This window comes from Ctenopharyngodon idella, chromosome 24 (assembly GCF_019924925.1).
Source record: "Ctenopharyngodon idella isolate HZGC_01 chromosome 24, HZGC01, whole genome shotgun sequence".
In the NCBI taxonomy this organism is placed as follows: domain Eukaryota; kingdom Metazoa; phylum Chordata; class Actinopteri; order Cypriniformes; family Xenocyprididae; genus Ctenopharyngodon; species Ctenopharyngodon idella.
In genome coordinates, this window is record NC_067243.1 from 15,795,958 (window position 1) to 15,816,204 (window position 20,247).

Below are 20,247 nucleotides of genomic sequence, written 5' to 3' on the forward strand. Positions count from 1 at the left end.
CAGCAATAAATAAATAAATAAATAAATAAATTGAAGCCTTGTTCAAACGCGTCCTCTGTCCTGCGCATTTAGCGCGCATATTTGACGCTCTAAACGTATTTGCTTGTGTTGTCATGCGCGCGACCAATGCAAACTGCTGTCATCACAAGAAACTTCAATAATGCGTGTGTCTTATAGCTCATGCATTTCCAAATTCTCCATTTTGTTCGAAAATCTTTTTTTCCACTCGTACACCCCTCAGCATCGTGCAGTCGGGCGCTTTTGACGCAGAAACTCACACTTTACAGCTCCGTTTTCAATAGTGTTTACTCGCAATACAACACGATGCCTAAAAAGGACAAGACGGTAGGACTCATTACATATTACAATAGATTCTTCATGAATATGAATATATTTTGTATGCATATGAATTATACTCGGTTTAATAATAATAGCAGTAAGCCAAAATGTGATTATAAAGGCTGTTAGCCTAAATGTGAGTCAAGTATTGACTTTAGTTTTGTCTTTATGTAGTACAGTGATGTTCTGACTGTCAATTAAAGAGATTAATCTTGTAACAAGTTTAAATTGTATTCCCTTTAAGAGCAAAAGCAACCCAAAACCACCGGAGACACCTCCCGGTCCTGTAACTAAAGTTAAAGACGGGACAATTGCAATAGCAATACATGCTAAACCCGGGGCCAAACACAACGCAGTCACCGGTTGAGTATAATAAATATATGAATAAAGAAACAGCGCTTATCTATGAGGAGTCCATGCACCACAACCGTTGTTTTTGTGACAGATGTGTCCGAGGAGGCGGTGGGTGTCGCCATCGCCGCACCTCCGACAGACGGAGAGGCGAACGCCGAGCTGCTGCGCTATATATCCAAAGTCCTGGAGCTGAAGAAGAGTGAAGTATCATTAGATAAGGTCAGCACCCATAGACGCCGACTATAGTGTATGTAAATGTTTTCTGCATAAATATGCAGAATGATACATTATTAATTGTTAATGAGTCATTCCACGAAACCGGTACGATTTGGACTTAAACATTTTTAGATTTTTTACCAAAATGTATTACTTTTCTGAACACCCCACAACATTAATTGACATATTTAACTTCCAGAAAAACATATTTTCCCATCTCAGGCATAAAATCCCTATTGTTATTAGTCATTATTTTAAGTTATGGACACTATAGGAGCTCTCTGAATATTATTATAAAATGTATTTGTGATAAAGTCAACATTTTCCTATTAATCTGATGTCCCTCACACTAATTCAGTAATTGCAAATATAAAAGTTACATAAAATCTCACACTTTTGCTATACTAAAGCCTGAAATGGGCACTTTTTGTGACAGCAACCTCATCATTATTTTATCAAAGGCTTAACTTCAGAATTTAAACTAAAATCAGTATTCTTATGATTGCTCTGAACATTTCAGACAGAATTCAACTAACTTTAAATTACTTTTTCATAAACGTGACAAAAAAAAAATGGTAATAGTGTGATGGGGTTGTGATTTTTTTTTTGCCTAAATTGGCCACTGCTCTAAATCTAGTGAATAAATGGAGAGCGCGTGGCATGCATGATATTAAGAAATCATGAATAATGTTGAAATAACAAAGATAATTTTCACAAGTAATAGTTTTCTATCTTTAATTGATGTAACGGGGTTGAGTCGTTAAGCTTGACAAACACAATTTCACAACATAATTTAGTTATAATTATTAAAGAAGGTGGTAACTTGCCTGTGTCTGCTCACAATGTTGTTCAGAAGACTTCTATGATGCCACTTCCTATTAATGATGCCACATAAGTATCAGTTCATTATTTTTATAGGGGGAGAATGGTTTGTGTAACGGGGTTGAGGGGTTACTGAGGAACTAAATGATGTGATTTTAATGAATAATCATGAATTTACTTAGAAAAAAAACATTACCAGCAAAAAAGCAGATGGATATTTATGGGAAACTTTTTTTCTCATTTTATTATTCATATCCCAAGTACACTTTCATAGAAGGCCTTGAGGGACATGATAAAATAGGTGGTGTCAACTGAAAAAAAAAAAAAAAAAAATTCTAATATGAAGATAAAATGTATGTCATGTTTTTAAACATTATTAAAGGAGACATTTCAATTAATACAAAAAGCGTTTAAAAATATATTTTGGTGACCCAATAGATAAAATGCACTGAAAAAGGTCAGAGGGACTCAAATCGTACCGGTTTCGTGGAATGACTCTAATATGGTTTCAATTGCATCATAGGGCTCCAAATCCAGAGAAAAAGTTATCAAGGTGACTGCAGATGTCAGCCAAGAGGAAATCCTGAAGAAACTGAAGACAGAGGCTAGTGGCTGATACTGAAGTGGATTGTTTGCTTTAAAGGGATAGTTCACCCAAAAATGAAAATTGTCATCATTTACTCACCCTCAAGTTGTTCCAAACGTGTATGAATTGAATTGTATGAACACAAAAGAAGATATTTTGAAGAATACGACTAACCAAACAGTTGATGGGCCCCATTGACTTCCATAGTATGGGAAAAATTACTATGGAAGTCATCAATTGTTTTCTTACTGACATTTTTCTAAAATATCTTTTGTGTTCAGCAGAAGAAAGAAATCAGTACAGGTTTGGAACAATTTGAGGGAGAGTAAATGATGACAAAATTTTCCATTTTTGGCTGAACTATCCCTTTAAACCATATGTTCCAGGATATCCTTATTCCAAGAAAAAAATTTAAAACGTGCAATTTTATATTTAGATTTTTATTCAATAAAATGTAATGTTATTTTTTGTGTATTTACCATTTTTAATTATTTTGTGTGTAATGTTGAAAGTAGTGCGAACATGTTTGTAATGATGGGGAAATGATCTTATTTGTATTATAATATTTACATAACAATAAGAATGTATTACTAGTTCAGATTTGACTTGCCCTTCCAACATCACCCATGCACAAACAAAAACGATACATCTCATTTTTAACAGCATATTTTGTGTCACAAAGTATATTTTTAATTTAATATTTAAAAGAGGTACAGTCCATAAGAAATTCTTGGAGATTTTGCACACTGCAGTGCAGGCATTAAAGTTCAGCACAATTATCCTGCTCCTGCTTTTTTTAAAGACCACAGCTGCGCCTGAGGCCCTCCACCAGTGACAAATGTGTTCATTAAGGAGAACCTAATGAGTATAGTTATCAGACTTTCACTAAGAGCCCATCGATGAAAATTAAAGATTCTTAGAGTCTCAATTTCTGCATTTTTATTAAGTTTAAATCCTATGTGGTATCATTTTGGACATCAAGATTGTATTCCTAGTCATTTTCGACAGCATAAATGACTGTTTATTTCATACAAAAGCATCACTCACAGACATATTAGTGCAAATTAAACTCTTTCTGCATCAGCTGTGTGTCAGCCATGCATAAAAATAGCAAGCAAAGAATATATTTATGATGTAAATGTAAAATTAGAAATGAGACTAATATTTGGTTTTGATTACTTACTGAAGTTCATTACAAAGTGAAGATGCAGATACTATTTGTGACATTCAAGGCATCCCTCTATTAGGGGAGGGGAAGAGGAGCCAGGAGGACTGAAACATGTTTACATTTAATCGCGCAGCTGTAGCTCTGCATCCTCCTACATTCATTATTCTTGCAATATAACCTCTCCGTAAATGGAAATCTCTGGTTATTTGCCTGTTTCCCAGAGCCCGTTCTGTGTAATAAACCGATATTGCATAGGCCTTATGAAATGAAAACAAATTAATTTTCATCTAATACATTTATTATGACTTGTTCAATTAAAAATTTGTTGTCAGAAATATCCCATTTTACAATGCCTTACACTTGTTATACAATAACATGCATAGAAGTAGGTCTTATTTTAAAATGTTTTGGGGCTTTTTGTTTTGTGAATAACTGGGAAAGGCTTACTGAGACCTGAATGAGTAAATTCTGCTCTAGTTTATCAGCTATAATCAGTGATGGGTAAGGTAGCAATTAATTACTAGCTAATTACATCTTTAACAGTGTAATTGGATTACTGTACTAATTACTCTCTCTAAATAGTATTGCATTACTTATTACTAATTACTTTCTAAATCCCATATCAACCTTTACCAGTTGAAGAATACAATGATAGACATGAAACTGCAATTTTAATTCTTTTAAATACATAATATAAAATTGTACAAATTATTCTTGAACTGACCAGTATTTAAAGGGAGAAGGTTACATTAAAAACATATATTTATCATTAGACATTGATTTTTTTTTTGTTAAATTCACTATGGTTTTTTATAGTATTTGTTCTATAGTCTACATAGTATTTAATGCTGTCATTAAATTACAGAAAAATTGAGAGTAATCCCTTACTTTTCAAGGAAAATGTACTGTAAATGACAGTAATTAGTTACTTAGTAATGCATTACACCCAACACTAGCTAGCTTTAATGCACCACCTTTAGCTTTTAGTGTTACAATTAGATGATGGTAAGATTTAAATGTTATATTTTATATTCTAAATGTTTTAGTGATGCACCCTTAAGATCACACTCAAAGGGTTAGTTCACCCAAACATGAAAATTATGTCATTTATTACTCACCCTCTTGTTGTTCCACACCCGTAAGACCTTCATCTTCATCTCATCTTCGGAACACAAATTAAGATATTTTTGATGAAATTCGAGAGCTCTCTGACGCCTCCATAGACAGCAATTTAATTACCACTTTCAATGCCCAGAAAGGTAGTAAAGATATCATTAAAATAATCCATGTGATTAAATCGTTGTCTATGGAGGGTGAGAGAGCTCTCGGATTTCATCAAAAATATCTTAATTTGTGTTCCAAAGATGAACGAAGGTCTTACGGGTGTAGAACGACATGAGGATGAGTAATTAATGACAGAATTAAACTAACCCTTTAAAATCCTATGTACACCTATAAAACATTAAAAATATAATTAAAGGATTAAAGGATTAGTTCACTTTGAAATAAAATTACTCCAAGCTTTACTCACCCTCAAGCCATCCTAGGTGTATATGACTTTCTTCTTTCTGATGAACATAATCGCAGAAATTTTAATAAATATCCTGATGCATCCAAGCTTTATAATGGCAGTGATAGGGATCAATGAGTATGAGCTGAGAAAGTGCATCCATCCACATCCATCCATCATAAACATGTGCTCCACAAAGCTCCGGGGGGTTAATAAAGGCCTTCTGAAGTGAAGCGATGCGTTTGTGTAAAAAAAATATATCCATATTTAAACAAGTTATGAAGTAAAATATGTAGCTTCCGCCAGACCGCCTTCCATATTCAAGTTACAAAGAAAGTGTAAATTGGCGTCACATCAGTTACGCTTTTTCCATAAGTTGAATAGGGAAGGCATAGGACGTAGCGTAATCTTTTTGAACTGCACGAGTTTTACACTTTCTGCGTACTTTGAATACAGAAGGCGGCTCGTGTGGAAGCTAGATATTTTACTTCATAACTTGTTAAATATTGATAAATTTTTACACAAACACATCACTTCAGAAGGCCTTTATTAACCCCCCGGAGCCGTGTGGAGCACAAATTTATGATGGATGGATGTGGATGGATGCACTTTCTTCAGCTCATACTCATTGATCCCTATCACTGCCATTATAAAGCTCGGATGCGTCAGGATATTTATTAATATTTCTGCGATTATGTTCATCAGAAAGAAGAAAGTCATATACAGCTAGGATGGCTTGAGGGTGAGTAAAGCGTTGGCTAATTTTCATTTCAAAGTGAACTAATCCTTTAATATATTCTGTATAATATATAAAAAATATAGACTTTACATTTCACTTTTTTAAAATTTTGTTATGCTGATATTTATAATTAAAACATTTTTAATGCAAATAGATACATATTCTTTAGTGATCTCAGACCTTTGGGCCCCACTGTATATTTATATTAAAGAGTTTTAAATTAAAGCACACATGTATCTTAAGAGCCAACCTGTATTTCATTGCATTTTAATTTATGTGTCCTCTTTTAATCACTCCACAGGTCGTTTCGTTTTAGATCCTTACATTTACTCCTACAAGTGACTCAATGATTTTTTCTTACTTGTACAACTAGGCTTGATTAAAGCAATTTATGCTGTCATTAGCACAGTCATGAAGACATATCTTGTTATTACGAGACTGTGCGAATGATTTATACCCTGTGGATGGTGAAATCCTAGCAGTAATTGAGGAGAAAAGTCTCTTTCAGAGCTAAATGAAGATGAGTGGGAGGAGAAGACAGAGTGGCCCTTCCTCTACTGAAGTCATATTTCACAAAGCTGCTTTCTGAAAGCCATAGAGCCACACAATATGTCATGATTTAAACACTGTTGTGTTAATGGGATGAGTATCTATTAAAGTCATTATGTGACATGTGTTAATTGCAGGATTACTTCATTTAACTGCTGCCCTCAGCTATTAAATGTGGCTTTTCATGTAAATCTCTCTGAGTCATTGAAATTAAGAATTTATATTACACATATTTTAATGATACTGATCAGGCAAGCTCTCACGCTTGACTTCAAACACGGACCTCTGCTGGAATTAAAGAAAATACATAAAAAAAATAAGCACCTCAGCAAAACAACACACTTTTGCTTACAGCTACACTGTATGGCATAAATCTATTAATAGGATTTACATATAAATCAAAGTCTCAGTGTTTGCCGTGAATATTAGTTTAATCTTTCTTTGCAGATCAAAACTGGTGATGTATCATTTATACTAAACCAGATCCATCTCTTCCGCTAGCAACATGTTGACAGTATAACCGAGGGAAATCACATTTCAGATCAGCCTATAGCAATGAAACCCCTCAAGACTAACTCATTGACGTATTGAATTGAGTCCATTGTACATCTATAAGATCAGTTTAATATTGCATGATATATTTTTAATTACCCAAGAGGACCCACACCACACAGATGTGTACAATGACAACAACACTTCTCTTCTCAGGCTACATCCTACTTTTATTTTTTATGATGACGTTACTCTAATATGAACTGAATCCAAAAGGTCTCTGCAGTAAAAGCTATGATCTGCAAATCATTTTACATAATGCACTTCGAAGAAATGTTTACAGAATTAACATTTTGATCATTCATTTCATCATGATTCCAGAGTTTAAGAAAAGAGACAGAGGAAACCATGACAGAGATATGTCAAATTAAAGAAAACGTTTATAAACAAATAAACATAAATATGCATATATGTGGCAAACTAAAATGTGCTTATTTCATATATCAAACATAATGAATGGTGTAATTCAGGTAAATGAGGTGTAAATACACTCTAAAAATGCTGGGTTAAAAATAGCCCAAGTTGGGTTACAAATGGACAAACACAACGATTTGGTTGTTTTGACTCAAGTGGTTGGGTTAAATGTTTGACTCAACCTGCTGAGTAGTTTTATTTACAACCCGAATTCCGAAAAGGTTGGGACGTTTTTTTAAATTTGAATAAAATGAAAACTAAAAGACTTTCAAATCACATTTTTCACAATAGAACATAGATAACATAACAAATGTTTAAACTGAGAAATTTTACAATTTTATGCACAAAATATCAAATTTGATGCCTGCTACAGGTCTCAAAATAGTTAGGACGGGGGCATGTTTACCATGGTGTAGCATCTCCTCTTCTTTTCAAAACAGTTTGAAGACGTCTGGGCATCGAGGTTATGAGTTTCTAGAGTTTTCGTGTTGGAATTTGGTCCCATTCTTGCCTGATAGAGGTTTCCAGCTGCTGAAGAGTTCGTGGTCGTCTTTGACGTATATTTCATTTAATGTTGCTCTAAAACCTTTATATACCTTTCAGCATTCATAGTGCCTTCCAAAACATGCAAGCTGCCCATACCGTATGCACTTATGCACCCCCATACCATCAGCGATGCTGGCTTTTGAACTGAACGCTGATGACACGCGGGAAGGTCTCCCTCCTCTTTAGCCCGGAGGACACGACGTCCGTGATTTTCAACAAGAATGTCAAATTTGGACTCGTCTGACCATAGAACACTTTTCCACTTTGAAACAGTCCATTTTAAATGAGCCTTGGCCCACAGGACACGACGGCACTTCTGGACCATGTTCACATATGGTTTCCTTTTTGCATGATAGAACTTTAGTTGGCATCTGCAGATGGCACGGCGGATTGTGCCCCCGTTTGTTGCCCTCGTGTCAACTTTTTTGAGACCTGTAGCAGGCATCAAATTTGAAATGAGCTCATTTAGTGGATAAAAGTGTAACATTTAAACATTTAAACATTTGTTATGTTATCTTCTCTTGTGAATAAAATATTGGCTTGTGATTTGAAAGTCTTTTAGTTTTCATTTTATTCAAATTTAAAAAACATCCCAACTTTACCGGAATTCGGGTTGTAACTAATTAAACTATTGTTTAAAAATTACTATATTGGAAATTAACATTTATTAAAGTTTAATAAATAATAATTAAATAAACATTTATTAAATTGCTTATTAAAAAAATTTCACCTTTTGATTATTATTGTTGCCTCTGGTAATTATGCATCTGATTTTTAATTTCCAACCTATTTTGGGTTCATTTTAAGCCAGCCATATAGTAATTTTTAAACAATCGTTGAGTTAAACAAAACTCTGGGTTTGTCCATATTTAACCCAACTTGGGTTGTTTTTAACCCCGCATTTTTTAGTGTACACAACGGAAATGCTTAAATGGTTTGAAGTTGGTTAAAAAAAAAACATTTTGGGTAATGCACGTAAAGAAATATTAATACAAAACAATTGAAAATTTTGGGAATTTCTTTTGGGAAGAGCAAAGTATGGGAAAATATTCTTAAATTTCAACCCCCAATCAAGCAGTTTTCAGTGCATCGTTGCCATTGTTGTTCTGTATTAGAGCAGATTTCCTTCCCTACCATCAGCATTTTAATTGAGTATTGTTTTTTTTTCACACACCCACGTGGAGTATACTATACCAAGCAGCAGCTGTATATGGCCCATGTGAACGTGTACATCCAGAGCACATGATGATATTCACTGGTGATATGGGAGTAGAGGATGAATCAAGAGGAGATAATGAGGCCTGGTCTCTCCCACACAGGAAAAGAGAGACCTCTATAGGGATTCATCTTCAAAGAATGGGTATGTGCTCTCGTTTTAACACACACAAACTCATATCCTTGCGTAGTTACTTGGGCCCTCGTAATTAAACACTTTCTTGCCTGGATACACACACACATACACATTAAATTAAGCTTAAACGGAAATAACAAACAGATTTTGAGTATCCATGCATTCCCCTTCACGAGTCAAAGGCTATTGTTTTAAATAAAGAGAATTTTTAATACTTACAATATCTGCAGTATTTTGTCAGCTTTGCAGAGCTGATGATATCACATAGCACCCATGACCATTCCAGAAAGCTCCGAGATCATTAAAACGTGGCCTTTGAAGAGTTTCTCTATGATCTCCTAAGCGTTATTTCTCGTTATTCGCCTCTTTAATCATGGCAGTCCTCCAAACACAAATTCCTGCCAAAGTAAATGAACATCATTTATTAATGTCTGACAAAGCAGCTTATGAGAAAAACTTCACCGGGGCTGCTCAAGTGATGCTCGCAACATTCTACTGACATGAAAAGTAACGCAAAACAAGATGACAGGTTAACTCCTCAGGCACCGATAAAATCGAATTTGCCACCGGCTGCTTGCATTGAGGCTGATTTGCCTGTCAGAATGAGGAATTGGGCAGATGTAGGGAACAGCTGTAAGTGACATGGCCTTTAAATTCAGGGGCCTGTAAGCACCAAGGGCTGTTCTGCCGTCCTGTCTCCTCAGGCCTGAGTCATGAGAAACAGCTCTGCGGTGGCCAGTAAATACACACAACTGCTGCTAGCTAGCAAGGGAATTCAGAAATCTATGAGTGTTGCCTTGTGTCATTTGTCCTGTCTGTTAACATCTGCAATCTAGCAATGCAATTGACATTTGTGGTAATGAGTTTGGTTGTGTAATACTTCAGATATACATATAAAAATTTTATGTATTTTATTTTTATAATTTAATATTTTTCAATCCTTTAATTTAAGATAAATACATGTATTTTGATTCCTGACTAGACTATTCTATAGTTCGAATGTGTATAGTATGAATGAAATTCAGACGTACTACATCCGCCATGTTGTAACTGTCATGTGACAGCATCCCTTTGCCATTCACAAATCCTCTTCCGTGGCCTCATGGGAAAGCAAAGTGTCCAGTGGATGCACATGAATTCGGACATACTACTTGGCTCACATAATGATGTTTAGCAATGTTCAAATAATCTGACTAATCATCACGTCATTTCAGCCAGCTGTCAGCAATCTGTAATCAACATATCTACCCAATCAGCATGAGTGAAGGCCTATAAATACAGTCGACTCACCCATATTCCTTGACAGTTTTTCAGCATCCCTCCACCAGCCTGTCTCCTCACACTTGCCTGGTTACTTTCCTAACCAAAAATACGGGGGGAGTGCTCTGGGTTCGGGCCAAATACCGAGCTCGGACAGCACGCCAAATACTTGTAATATTTGTAAGTATGAACTCGCGAACTGTTTTTCGCCTACTATATAGTATGGATGTAGGCATATTCAGAAGCAGTGGCTAATTCATTCAGGAATAAAACAGGTAACTAGCTGCATACAAAAGCATAAACTTTCCAAGTAGGTTCTGCATTTCAATAAGTACTTAATTCACAAACGTTAAATACATTCTTTATAGTATGAATGAATATGTGTAGTATGATTGATACTACATTACATAATGTTACATGTTGCCGCCATGTTGTCATTGCCATGTGACTTACAGCATAAATTGCGTCACTTCACTGCCATTCACAAATGCTCTCACATGGAATCATGGGATAGTAAAATGTCCATCAGAAATGCACTTTGAAATCTCGCCGAAAGTGGTAGGTCATTCGGGTACTTTTCTCCTACTGTTTTATGAATACTATGAATTCGGACATACCCATTTTTCATACTGTTTTTTGCTTACTATAGTAAGCAAATTCAGACACAGGGGCTGCTTTTATGAGGGTGTCATTGAATCATTCACTTAACAATTCGTTTAAAACACTGATTAATTCAGGATGGTAACACAGCTACTGTGTGTTACTACAAGGCATGTAACAGTTCTTTGGTGTCTTTGTTTGGAAATATTTTTGCAAACAGAGCAAAAATGAACAAAGTAACTGGCAATATTGTGTATAAAATGTAAGTTACTATAATCTTCTTTAAAACTGTGTTGATTTTAAGATGTCATTTACCTGATGTAAATCAAAATTGTTTTAACGTAAGGTAAGCAAACCCATTAGACCGGCTTTATGTTAAAAAAATGTGTTGATTCTACAACATTGTTTCACCCAATTGAAATCAAAATTGTTTCAACGCAAGTCAGCAAACCAATTGGATCAATTTTCTGTTCGTTTAGAATGGCTTGTCTGATGTTGGTTCAACATTCAATGAGAGAAAAAAGATGATGGATTGACGTCAAAGATTAACATCATTTCAATGCCATGAGAAACAAATTCTACTTTGATTCAGTTTGCTATCTAGGTCAGTATATTAACATATTGTTATTGAACTCTTGAATAAAAGTAATATCACATTCACAATTGTGCCATTGGTTTGAAATGAGCCAATGTCCTTTACCCTGAAAGTCATCTAATGTTTTCTTTCACTGGCTGTTAGAAAGCTACATCCTAAGCATTTTGATACAGGAAGCTGAAAGTGCATGTTTGGAAAAGACCCATCTGAGGTTGGTGACCTCTGAGAGGTTAATTTGATTCTTTCAAGCAGGATGTAATTAGATGTTTAACACTACCAGGGTGTGCTCCACCTGATAAGTACCTTGTCTTGCTCATTTCTGAGGCCAGTTGTTTTGTGGTGTTGCCTTCTGATCAATGGGCAAATCAATTGGCTGATTTTTTTCTCACAGGGCTTAATTTTGACTGTCACTTTGATAAACGAAACAGTGGAAGTGAAATGCCTGAAGTCTGTGTTTAAAACGTACACAACAATGACCAATTTGTTCAAATTCAGTGACTGTAACTTTATGATAACCCCACATGATTGTGTTAAATGCACGAATAGTCCCCATTTCCCTTTCTGCAACAGTGGATATGATGCACTAACGAATTAATAGCTTGTGAAATATTTAACTTGCTTCGTTGAACTTCTTTATGACCGGGCTGATTCAAAACAAACCAGTAACCATAATTTAGCCAAGTACGAAGTTGGCCAGTTGTTTAGCAACAAGCAAATTGACCAATTAACGAAACAATGCTTCCCTCATTAAATATTTACAGTCACAGAAACTTTCGCGCGCTTTATTTCCTTACGGCGTTTGAGGGGAAAATCATTGACAGAGGACGCGTTAATTGTAAGATGCCGTTTGTATAGTTTTACTAAAATCTGTTCAGGATAAACTGTTTGATACATTAAGGATTGTGTCCAACTGATGCGCAACAGTGAGACACGTCTTTATTTAAACGGATCGCGTGATATGTTCGTGAAATCAATGATGACATCGCGAACATGCAAAAAGACTGAGGTAGGCTACACTCTGAAACAGATATGGGTTTTAAGTGTACTATTTTAAGAGTGAAAAACCTAAGTGTTGCCTTTAAGTGTAGAAATCTAACCCAGTCCCTCTGATTTTGGAGGTGATATGCCGAAGTTTAGGATAAGCTTCAAACTTTACTTGGCTAAATCACGTTGTTCGTCACCTTTAACCTGTTGAACACAGTTTATTTATCGCTAATAAACTGTAACCATGGATTTAGATGTCTTTGTACTTTTCTCAATGCATAAATTACAGAGAGACTGATAGGTTAATCACAGGAAAAAGCATGGTGTGTCAAACACTGCAGGGGTTATGGGACTGGGGATGAAGTTTGGGAGGTTGAGGAGACAAATGGGGTTTTTGGAAGACATGTAGACGTGGGCAGACATAAGCGGATCCCAAGGAGACAAATAGGAATCAAATCATGCCCCATAGCGAAGACCGAATATGGCAGTGGAACAAGGGTAAGATTTTAAACCCCTTAACTCAACACTTACTGCAGTGCTAAAAATAGCTGAAGGTTTTTTGCACTTGCTGTGAAAACACCCTGTTTCCAAGGCCTTAGGCGAATGTCACTGGCAAATTTTTGATTTGTGTGATTTTAATATCTGAATAGCTAGTTGATGGTTGACGACTATCCTTTTGATCATAAACTGTCAATATCCCATGGTTTTCCGCTGTAATATGTGAAAGGCAAAATATTTGTCTTCAATACCAATGAACTGGACAGTTGCTACTTCTAGTTAAAGCATGTTTGCCAGACTAGCCAAGAGAGTGATTGTTTTTAGTAAAGCATCCAGATGACAGAGTATGTTGTGATATTTTGTGATGTTAAACCATACACGTGCATGCAAATCTCTGATTCTTCAATATAAGCTTGTCTGGTGGATATATTTTTAATGGGGGTTTGGGAACATGTTGTACACATGAAAATGGTTTTCATTCACCCATGACCTCTATTTCCGATCCAGTCCTGTTTGGAAAGAAGAACGAGTTTGTTCACCACACTGTTTGATTTATGAACTCATTGACAGGGGTTATGGGCCAAATCTTTCCAGTCAGTTTATTTCCAGCTTATTATTTTGTGGCATCCATTGTCATTTAGAAGAATGAGAATTTTGCAACAAAATGAAATAGCGCATGTTTCCTTGTTAACAAACCCCAACCTGTGTTTTTCAAAAGCTTTGTATGGACCCAGGAGATTGGCTGAATTTTTCTAAAAACACTTGGTGTGTTTGCCATTGATCGGTTATGTTTTGATATGAATGTGGACTAAGGAGAGTGAGTCATATGCCTCACACCCATTGTTAAAGTGTCCTGTTGGGAAATTAAAAACCATCACCTTTGGATAGAACGCTTGTACGAGTTAATCCCAGGCATATAGCTTACAGGAAACTTATTTTATTTCCACAAATGAATGTAACACCCTAACTATAAGACGTATTCTCCAAATTCATGCTTAATGCGAATGTTGTCAGGCAGAAATGATTTGATCTGTTGATACACAAATAGCCTATCAAATTCAACCTCAAAATAATTTCCTCTACATGTGACGTCACAGACGGGCAAAAATATTAGCCTATTACATCTACCCAAGAAAAAAGCCTTCTATTGGAAAACTTTTTTTTTTTTTTTTACTTGAAATAAAAAATCCCTATTCACATTCCAGTGAGGCTTAGACAAGTCTAGACGTGCTTAAGTAGTTGGGTGTCACTTTCAGAGTGCAGATGGCTCTTGCCCCCTTGCAATTAAACTTTAAATGACAACATTATTCAGCTTTTCTCAAATCACTAATAAGCAAACTTCCTCTTCACATTATCACTCATAAAATATTAGAATGTTTCAAAAGTTCACGTTTGAAGTTTATGAGAAGTTTAGACATTGATATGCTAAATAAATCAAATAACATACATTTAATTTATGCAACCACATAATTATTATGTACCTGTTTGAAGCATATTTGGAGTCAAGCATCTATCTATCTATCTATCTATCTATCTATCTATCTATCTATCTATCTATCTATCTATCTATCTATCCATCCATCCATCCATCCATCCATCTATCTATCTAAATACAGAGATGCTTGACTCCAAATATGCTAGATAGATAGATAGATAGATAGATAGATAGATAGATAAAACTATAAGCTACAAAAAGTTTATCTGTACATAGTCAGCCAGTATTTAACTACACCCAGATTGTAAGCTTAGATGACATATTTAATAATTATTATAAAGTTACGTATATTTGAATGGACATGTATATGAATATTACATATCCATACAAAACCTTATGCAATCATATTTAAAAAGCTATCCATGCCCCAAAATGTTCAAAAGCTGCGCTTATACAATCGACATCGCCTGCAGTATTTTTATCTGCTCCTCACAATTTGAGTCAAAACACATAGACGGATGTGTCCTTAGTGAAGTTGAACATATAAAATTCCGGGGGCAACATTAACGCATTTGATGACTTGTCTCCAGCGCATTTACGCAATGAATGATCGCGCTTACGTGCGAACGAAATCAATGATAAAGGCGGGGCGACAACAGATCACATAAATGCATGCACTGTGGAGCACATAAAAGGGTGCAAGGCTGTCGAGATGGTTTATTTGCGCCAAAACTTTTAACTGAGACGTATAAAGGCGTTGCGCGCTCAAGTGCCAAAGCTCCCTCCATTCAGGACCATGGAGAGCTCCAGTCTGAGGACGCGCATGGCTGTGTGCGCGCTGCTGCTCTGCTTGTTGACCGGAGCCAGAGCGAACGACTCTGAGCCGGAGACAGAGGTGGAACTGGACACGAGAGCCATCAGAGACTTTTACCCAAAAGACCCAAACCTGACAAGTGAAAAACAGCTTGTGAGTAATTCATCTCTTTATTGCGCAATAGAAAGCTTAACTTAGACAACATAGTGTATTTACACAAACTTTGCTTGATTTTTGTGTGAAATGTTATATTGGCATGTTTTAAAGAGATTTGACTAAAGGGACTGAATAGAAACATGTTTTGTCAAACCAGCTCGGGGCTCTGCAAGAAGTTCTGGAAAAGCTGCAGACGAAACGAATTCCACCTTGGGAGAAGAAATTTGGTCAAGTCCCCATGGTATATTTATATTATACATTTTAACATTGCGTATAAGTGCGTGTTGCTTGTGCTGGCGACATTGGTCATTGCGCAACACTGGTACTGTTGCATGGATATATGAATGTCTTGGCTGTTTTCATCGCTTAAGTAAAACATCTCCTACTCCTACTTTTTTTTTTATCAATAAATAGTATTTGTTATGAAAATTCCTATTATTTTATGATCTACTACGTGTGTCCAAACATAAGCCTTAACAAGTGCGCTTTTACGCACTAACTCAACTGCTGTAATGGCAAAAGTAACACGATCTCTCCTGTTTTCTCTTGCTAGTGTGATTTGGGGGAGCAGTGCGCGATCAGAAAAGGCTCTCGAATCGGAAAGATGTGCGATTGTCCGCGCGGAGCTCTCTGCAACTTTTTCTTGTTAAAGTGTTTGTGATGGAAACACGCATTTCGGAATGGATTGTAATGAGATTGAGGTGATCCATATGCATTATATATCATAAATAACTACAATTTTATTTATATTAATATTTTTTTAAGTGAAGAGACTGAAGACACTGACGAAAAGTTGTAAAGAAACTGTTCTTCAAATATTTGTGATGTAAACATGTGATATTGTCATATTTAATGTTAATCTGCTGTTTTGTGCATTAAAGTGCAAACTTGTTTTGTAAAATTGTCTGTGTATCGGTTACTTCTATATTTGCATTATATGAAAAATGTGATTTTGATTTTGATAAAAAGACAATAAAAATGATTTTAAAGACCACTTTTTGCCATAACACTTCTAAGATATAGCCTACAACTACTGATTATTACGGATGATTCAAATGATTGGCACAGTTTCTACTAAAGCTAAAATAATAATAAAAGTAGCCTAATAATAAATTGAATGTGATCCATGCACTCTGCACAATTAGTTGAACATTTTTTTTATTGTTAAAATACTGGACAGTCGTGTTTTAGCTGGATGATAACGTCCAAAATGAGATTAATAAGAGTGTTTATTGCCTCTTCATAGCTGGATTCACCTCCAAAACATTAATGACGTTTTATAAGTTTAGTTTCCACATTCAGATTCTGTAAAATGAGAAAAAAATGAGACCATCCCTCAGTAGCCACTTAATAAATTGGTTAATAACTGTGTAGCATTGTGTAAACAAATCAATCCTTCACCTTTTCTACAGTATTTATCATATTTATAACATATTTAACTTTGTAAAACGACACAAAATGCTACTGCAGGTCCACAGAAGAAACATAACAAAAAGATGTTAGTTAAAAAATAATAATAGCGAATAATTTCTAAATAGCATAAAGTGGCACAAGGATAACCATCATATTGTCATTCAATCTGTCGAGCCCTGAAAATACATCTATCCTTTGCCTGTAAGTGCTGTATCGTTCTCTTCTTTCTCTTTTCGGAAACAATTTACTGCTACTTGCTCCAAACAAAAGCTAAACAAGGTTCTGACAAGTAGAATACGTTGAGACGTCTGCTTTGCTTTTGCATAGCATTTTCTGGAAGCGATATCCATAGCCTACAAGTCAGAATCAGAGTGTTGTGATCAGAGCCTTCAAAGGGAATCCATAATGTCATTCGAAGCAAATAGGGAAACATAAGTTGATTAAAAAAAAGTTAAAATGCTTGACTTTTGAATTTAATATTCCGTCTGACTTGGTCAAATGATGTAAAAAGTGCCTCTCGTACGGATAATAAGACGATGATGACAATTAGCCTAGCATAACACATTAGCAATTGGCGGCTTCACAGAAGGGAGCTGTAAATCAATCTTTGAAGCGTCCAGCTGTCAGGAACTATTTCAGACAGACAATTTTCATTTTGGTCTGATGGTTACGTGTTTGATAAGTTGTTATGCTCAACATAGGCCACATCCGGCCTCACCTTCTTTAAGTTGCTTATGTGTGCCTTAAGACTTATTGCTCGGCTTTGTCACTGATGCCACATATGTATGCTGCTCCCCAAAACCCTTTTTGCAGATCAATATTTCATCATTTTTGGAATGGAAAAAAAAAAAAAGAGTGTGATGTTGCCCCCTAGAGACATAAAAGAAAAGTTGGGCCTGGCTTTTTATGGCTTTGAAAAGCTGAAAGATGGCAGTGCTGAATTACTTCTACCCTGAATGGATTTTCTGCTGCTGTCATTGTGGAGGATTGAAAATGTTCATACCTGTAATCACTTGGTGATTGTGAGGTTGATTGAATGGCCACTTAATCAGGACAGTAACTGCTAGGAGATGATGTTTCTTGTATGAAATTGACATTGGCAGAGCTCAATTATTTGCTCAGTACTAATAAGGTTCTTCTTCAGAAAGAACAAATTTGGTCTAAGATCAAATATGGTTTGATAGCTCTGAGAAATTTAAGTAAAGCCTAACATTAAATACATGTAAAGTATATGAATAAATATAAAATATATTTAAATTATTTAAATGTCTATATTAAAAAAATACATTAATAAACACAATTACAATATATTTTAAATTATTATTTATTAATTTAATATTTAAATGAAATGAAATGAAAATAAAATAAAGGATTCAGCTGCATGTGCCACTGTGTTTTGATGACACATTGTTACCATATTGTTTAGGAACTCTTAGCAACTTTTTTTTTTTATTTCACTAAAGTTGAGATTCAGGTTTGGACCTCAAGCACAAGCTTCAGATGACTTACTTTGCTCATTTCTGCCTGCTTGCATTCTGATTATCCAATATGGCAGCTTGCAGCTAAAAAATTAGAACTTAAAGGGATAGTTCACCCAAAAATGAAAATTCTGTCATTAATTACTCACCCCCATGTTGTTCCACACCTGTAAGACCTTCGTTCATCTTCAGAACACAAATTAAGATATTTTTGATGAAATCTGATGGCTCAGTGAGGCCTCCATTGCCAGCAAGATAATTAACACTTTCAGAAGCCCAGAAAGCTACTAAAGACATATTTAAAACAGTTCATGTGACTACAGTGGTTCAACCTTAATATTATGAAGCAATGAGAATACTTTTTGTGTGCCAAAAAAACTAAATAACGACTTTATTCAACAATATCTGGTGATGTGCGATTTCAAAACACTGCTTCATGAAGCTTCGAAGCTTTATGAATCTTTTGTTTCGAATCAGTGGTTCGGAGCGTGTCTCAAACTGCCAAAGTCACATGATTTCAGTAAACAAGACTTCGTTACATCATAAGTGTTTCGAAACATTTCGAAATTTCAATGGTTCACGTGACTTTGGCAAACAAAAGACAAAACACTCCGAACCACTGATTTGAAACAAAAGATTCATAAAGCTTTGAAGCTTCATGAAGCAGTGTTTTGAAATCGCCCATCACTAGATATTGTTGAATAAAGTCATTATTTTGTTTTTTTTGGCGCACAAAAAGTATTCTCGTCGCTTCATAATATTAAGGTTGAACCACTGTAGTCACATGAACTGTTTTAAATACGTCTTTAGTAGCTTTCTGGGCATCTGAAAGTGATAATTATCTTGCTGGCAATGCAGGCCTCACTGAGCCATCGGATTTTATCAAAAATATCTTAATTTGTGTTCTGAAGATGAACGAAGGTCTTATTAATTATTAATTAATGACAGAATTTTAATTTTTGGGTGAACTAACCCTTTAATATAAATGATATCTAAAACATATCAATAAATATTATAAAAAGTTAAATAAAGCAATAAATATAATATATAATGTATTTTACAATTATATGAAAATATGCCAATGAATTTTAGAAATAAAATAAAAATGAATCAATTATTATTTTTATATTATATTTTAGCCTATATTTCAAATACAAATTTCATTTGTGTCGAGATTCGTTGGAACTCAAGCACAACCTTCAGATGACTTATCTTGATAATTTCCTTCTGCTTGCATTCATGGGTGAGCCTTTCTAGTTCCTATCCAATATGACAGCTTGCAGCTAAAAATACCAGCATCACCTGATGGATCAGAGAGTAGTACTGCAATGTCATCCTACCTGCCGTCTGGATTTCTGAGGTATTTGCTATGTGAAAAACTGCCAGAACCATTTCAGCTCTTCAGCTCAGCATCTAATAGGGCAGTATAGTGGCCAAACAGCAACTTGTCAGTCAAAGAGTCTGTACTTTAAATCCCAGAGGTGCTGAGGAATCAGACAACAATTAGGGAGTCATTGAGGTCGCAAAATTGTTCACTCACTGCTTTGTCCAAACAAAGCATTTACTGATATGTTGTGTATGCAGTCTGTTCACTTGTAAATAAAACAATAATAACAATAATTGCTGTTATAAAAATATTCAGAAAGGTGGGCATTGCACTTGTCTATTAAGTCCAGCAGAGTGCAGTATCGGCTCATTTCTATTAGACTAACAGACTGCTGACTCACTAGAAAATCCAGCCCAAGACCAGACAGGTGCTTCTGCATGCAAACTCACTTTCAGAGGGAAAGCCCAAACTCTTATTTATTTATTTTCATCGCATCTCCCTCCTTTTTCTCTCTGTTTTAAATCGTTGGTTGCCTTACACA

The 20,247-nt window shown here is 35.4% G+C and overlaps 2 protein-coding genes across 2 annotated transcripts; both read left to right on the forward strand.

Moving 5' to 3' along the window:
• The first annotated feature begins 44 nt into the window (after nucleotides 1-44).
• Nucleotides 45-3,096, forward strand: c24h15orf40 (chromosome 24 C15orf40 homolog). Its single transcript, XM_051883886.1, has 4 exons — nucleotides 45-345; nucleotides 584-701; nucleotides 785-912; nucleotides 2,255-3,096. Exons 1-4 carry the CDS (start codon nucleotides 181-183, stop codon nucleotides 2,345-2,347), a joined length of 504 nt encoding a protein of 167 aa, XP_051739846.1. The 5' UTR covers nucleotides 45-180; the 3' UTR covers nucleotides 2,348-3,096.
• A 12,097-nt stretch (nucleotides 3,097-15,193) lies between these two features.
• On the forward strand, nucleotides 15,194-16,482 carry cart2 (cocaine- and amphetamine-regulated transcript 2). Its single transcript, XM_051884191.1, has 3 exons — nucleotides 15,194-15,485; nucleotides 15,646-15,729; nucleotides 16,042-16,482. The coding sequence occupies exons 1-3, from the start codon at nucleotides 15,315-15,317 to the stop codon at nucleotides 16,147-16,149; spliced, it is 363 nt and encodes a 120-aa protein (XP_051740151.1). The 5' UTR covers nucleotides 15,194-15,314; the 3' UTR covers nucleotides 16,150-16,482.
• Nucleotides 16,483-20,247: the final 3,765 nt, after the last annotated feature.

Bases quoted from the DNA above. Each gene is read 5' to 3' on its own strand.
- c24h15orf40 (XM_051883886.1), top strand. From the start codon at position 181: ATGCATTTCCAAATTCTCCATTTTGTTCGAAAATCTTTTTTTCCACTC. The intron at 346-583 runs GTAGGACTCATT...ATTCCCTTTAAG, and splicing joins TGCCTAAAAAGGACAAGACG to AGCAAAAGCAACCCAAAACC. The intron at 702-784 runs GTTGAGTATAAT...TTTTTGTGACAG, and splicing joins CAAACACAACGCAGTCACCG to ATGTGTCCGAGGAGGCGGTG.
- cart2 (XM_051884191.1), top strand. From the start codon at position 15,315: ATGGAGAGCTCCAGTCTGAGGACGCGCATGGCTGTGTGCGCGCTGCTG. The intron at 15,486-15,645 runs GTGAGTAATTCA...TTGTCAAACCAG, and splicing joins TGACAAGTGAAAAACAGCTT to CTCGGGGCTCTGCAAGAAGT. The intron at 15,730-16,041 runs GTATATTTATAT...TTCTCTTGCTAG, and splicing joins AATTTGGTCAAGTCCCCATG to TGTGATTTGGGGGAGCAGTG.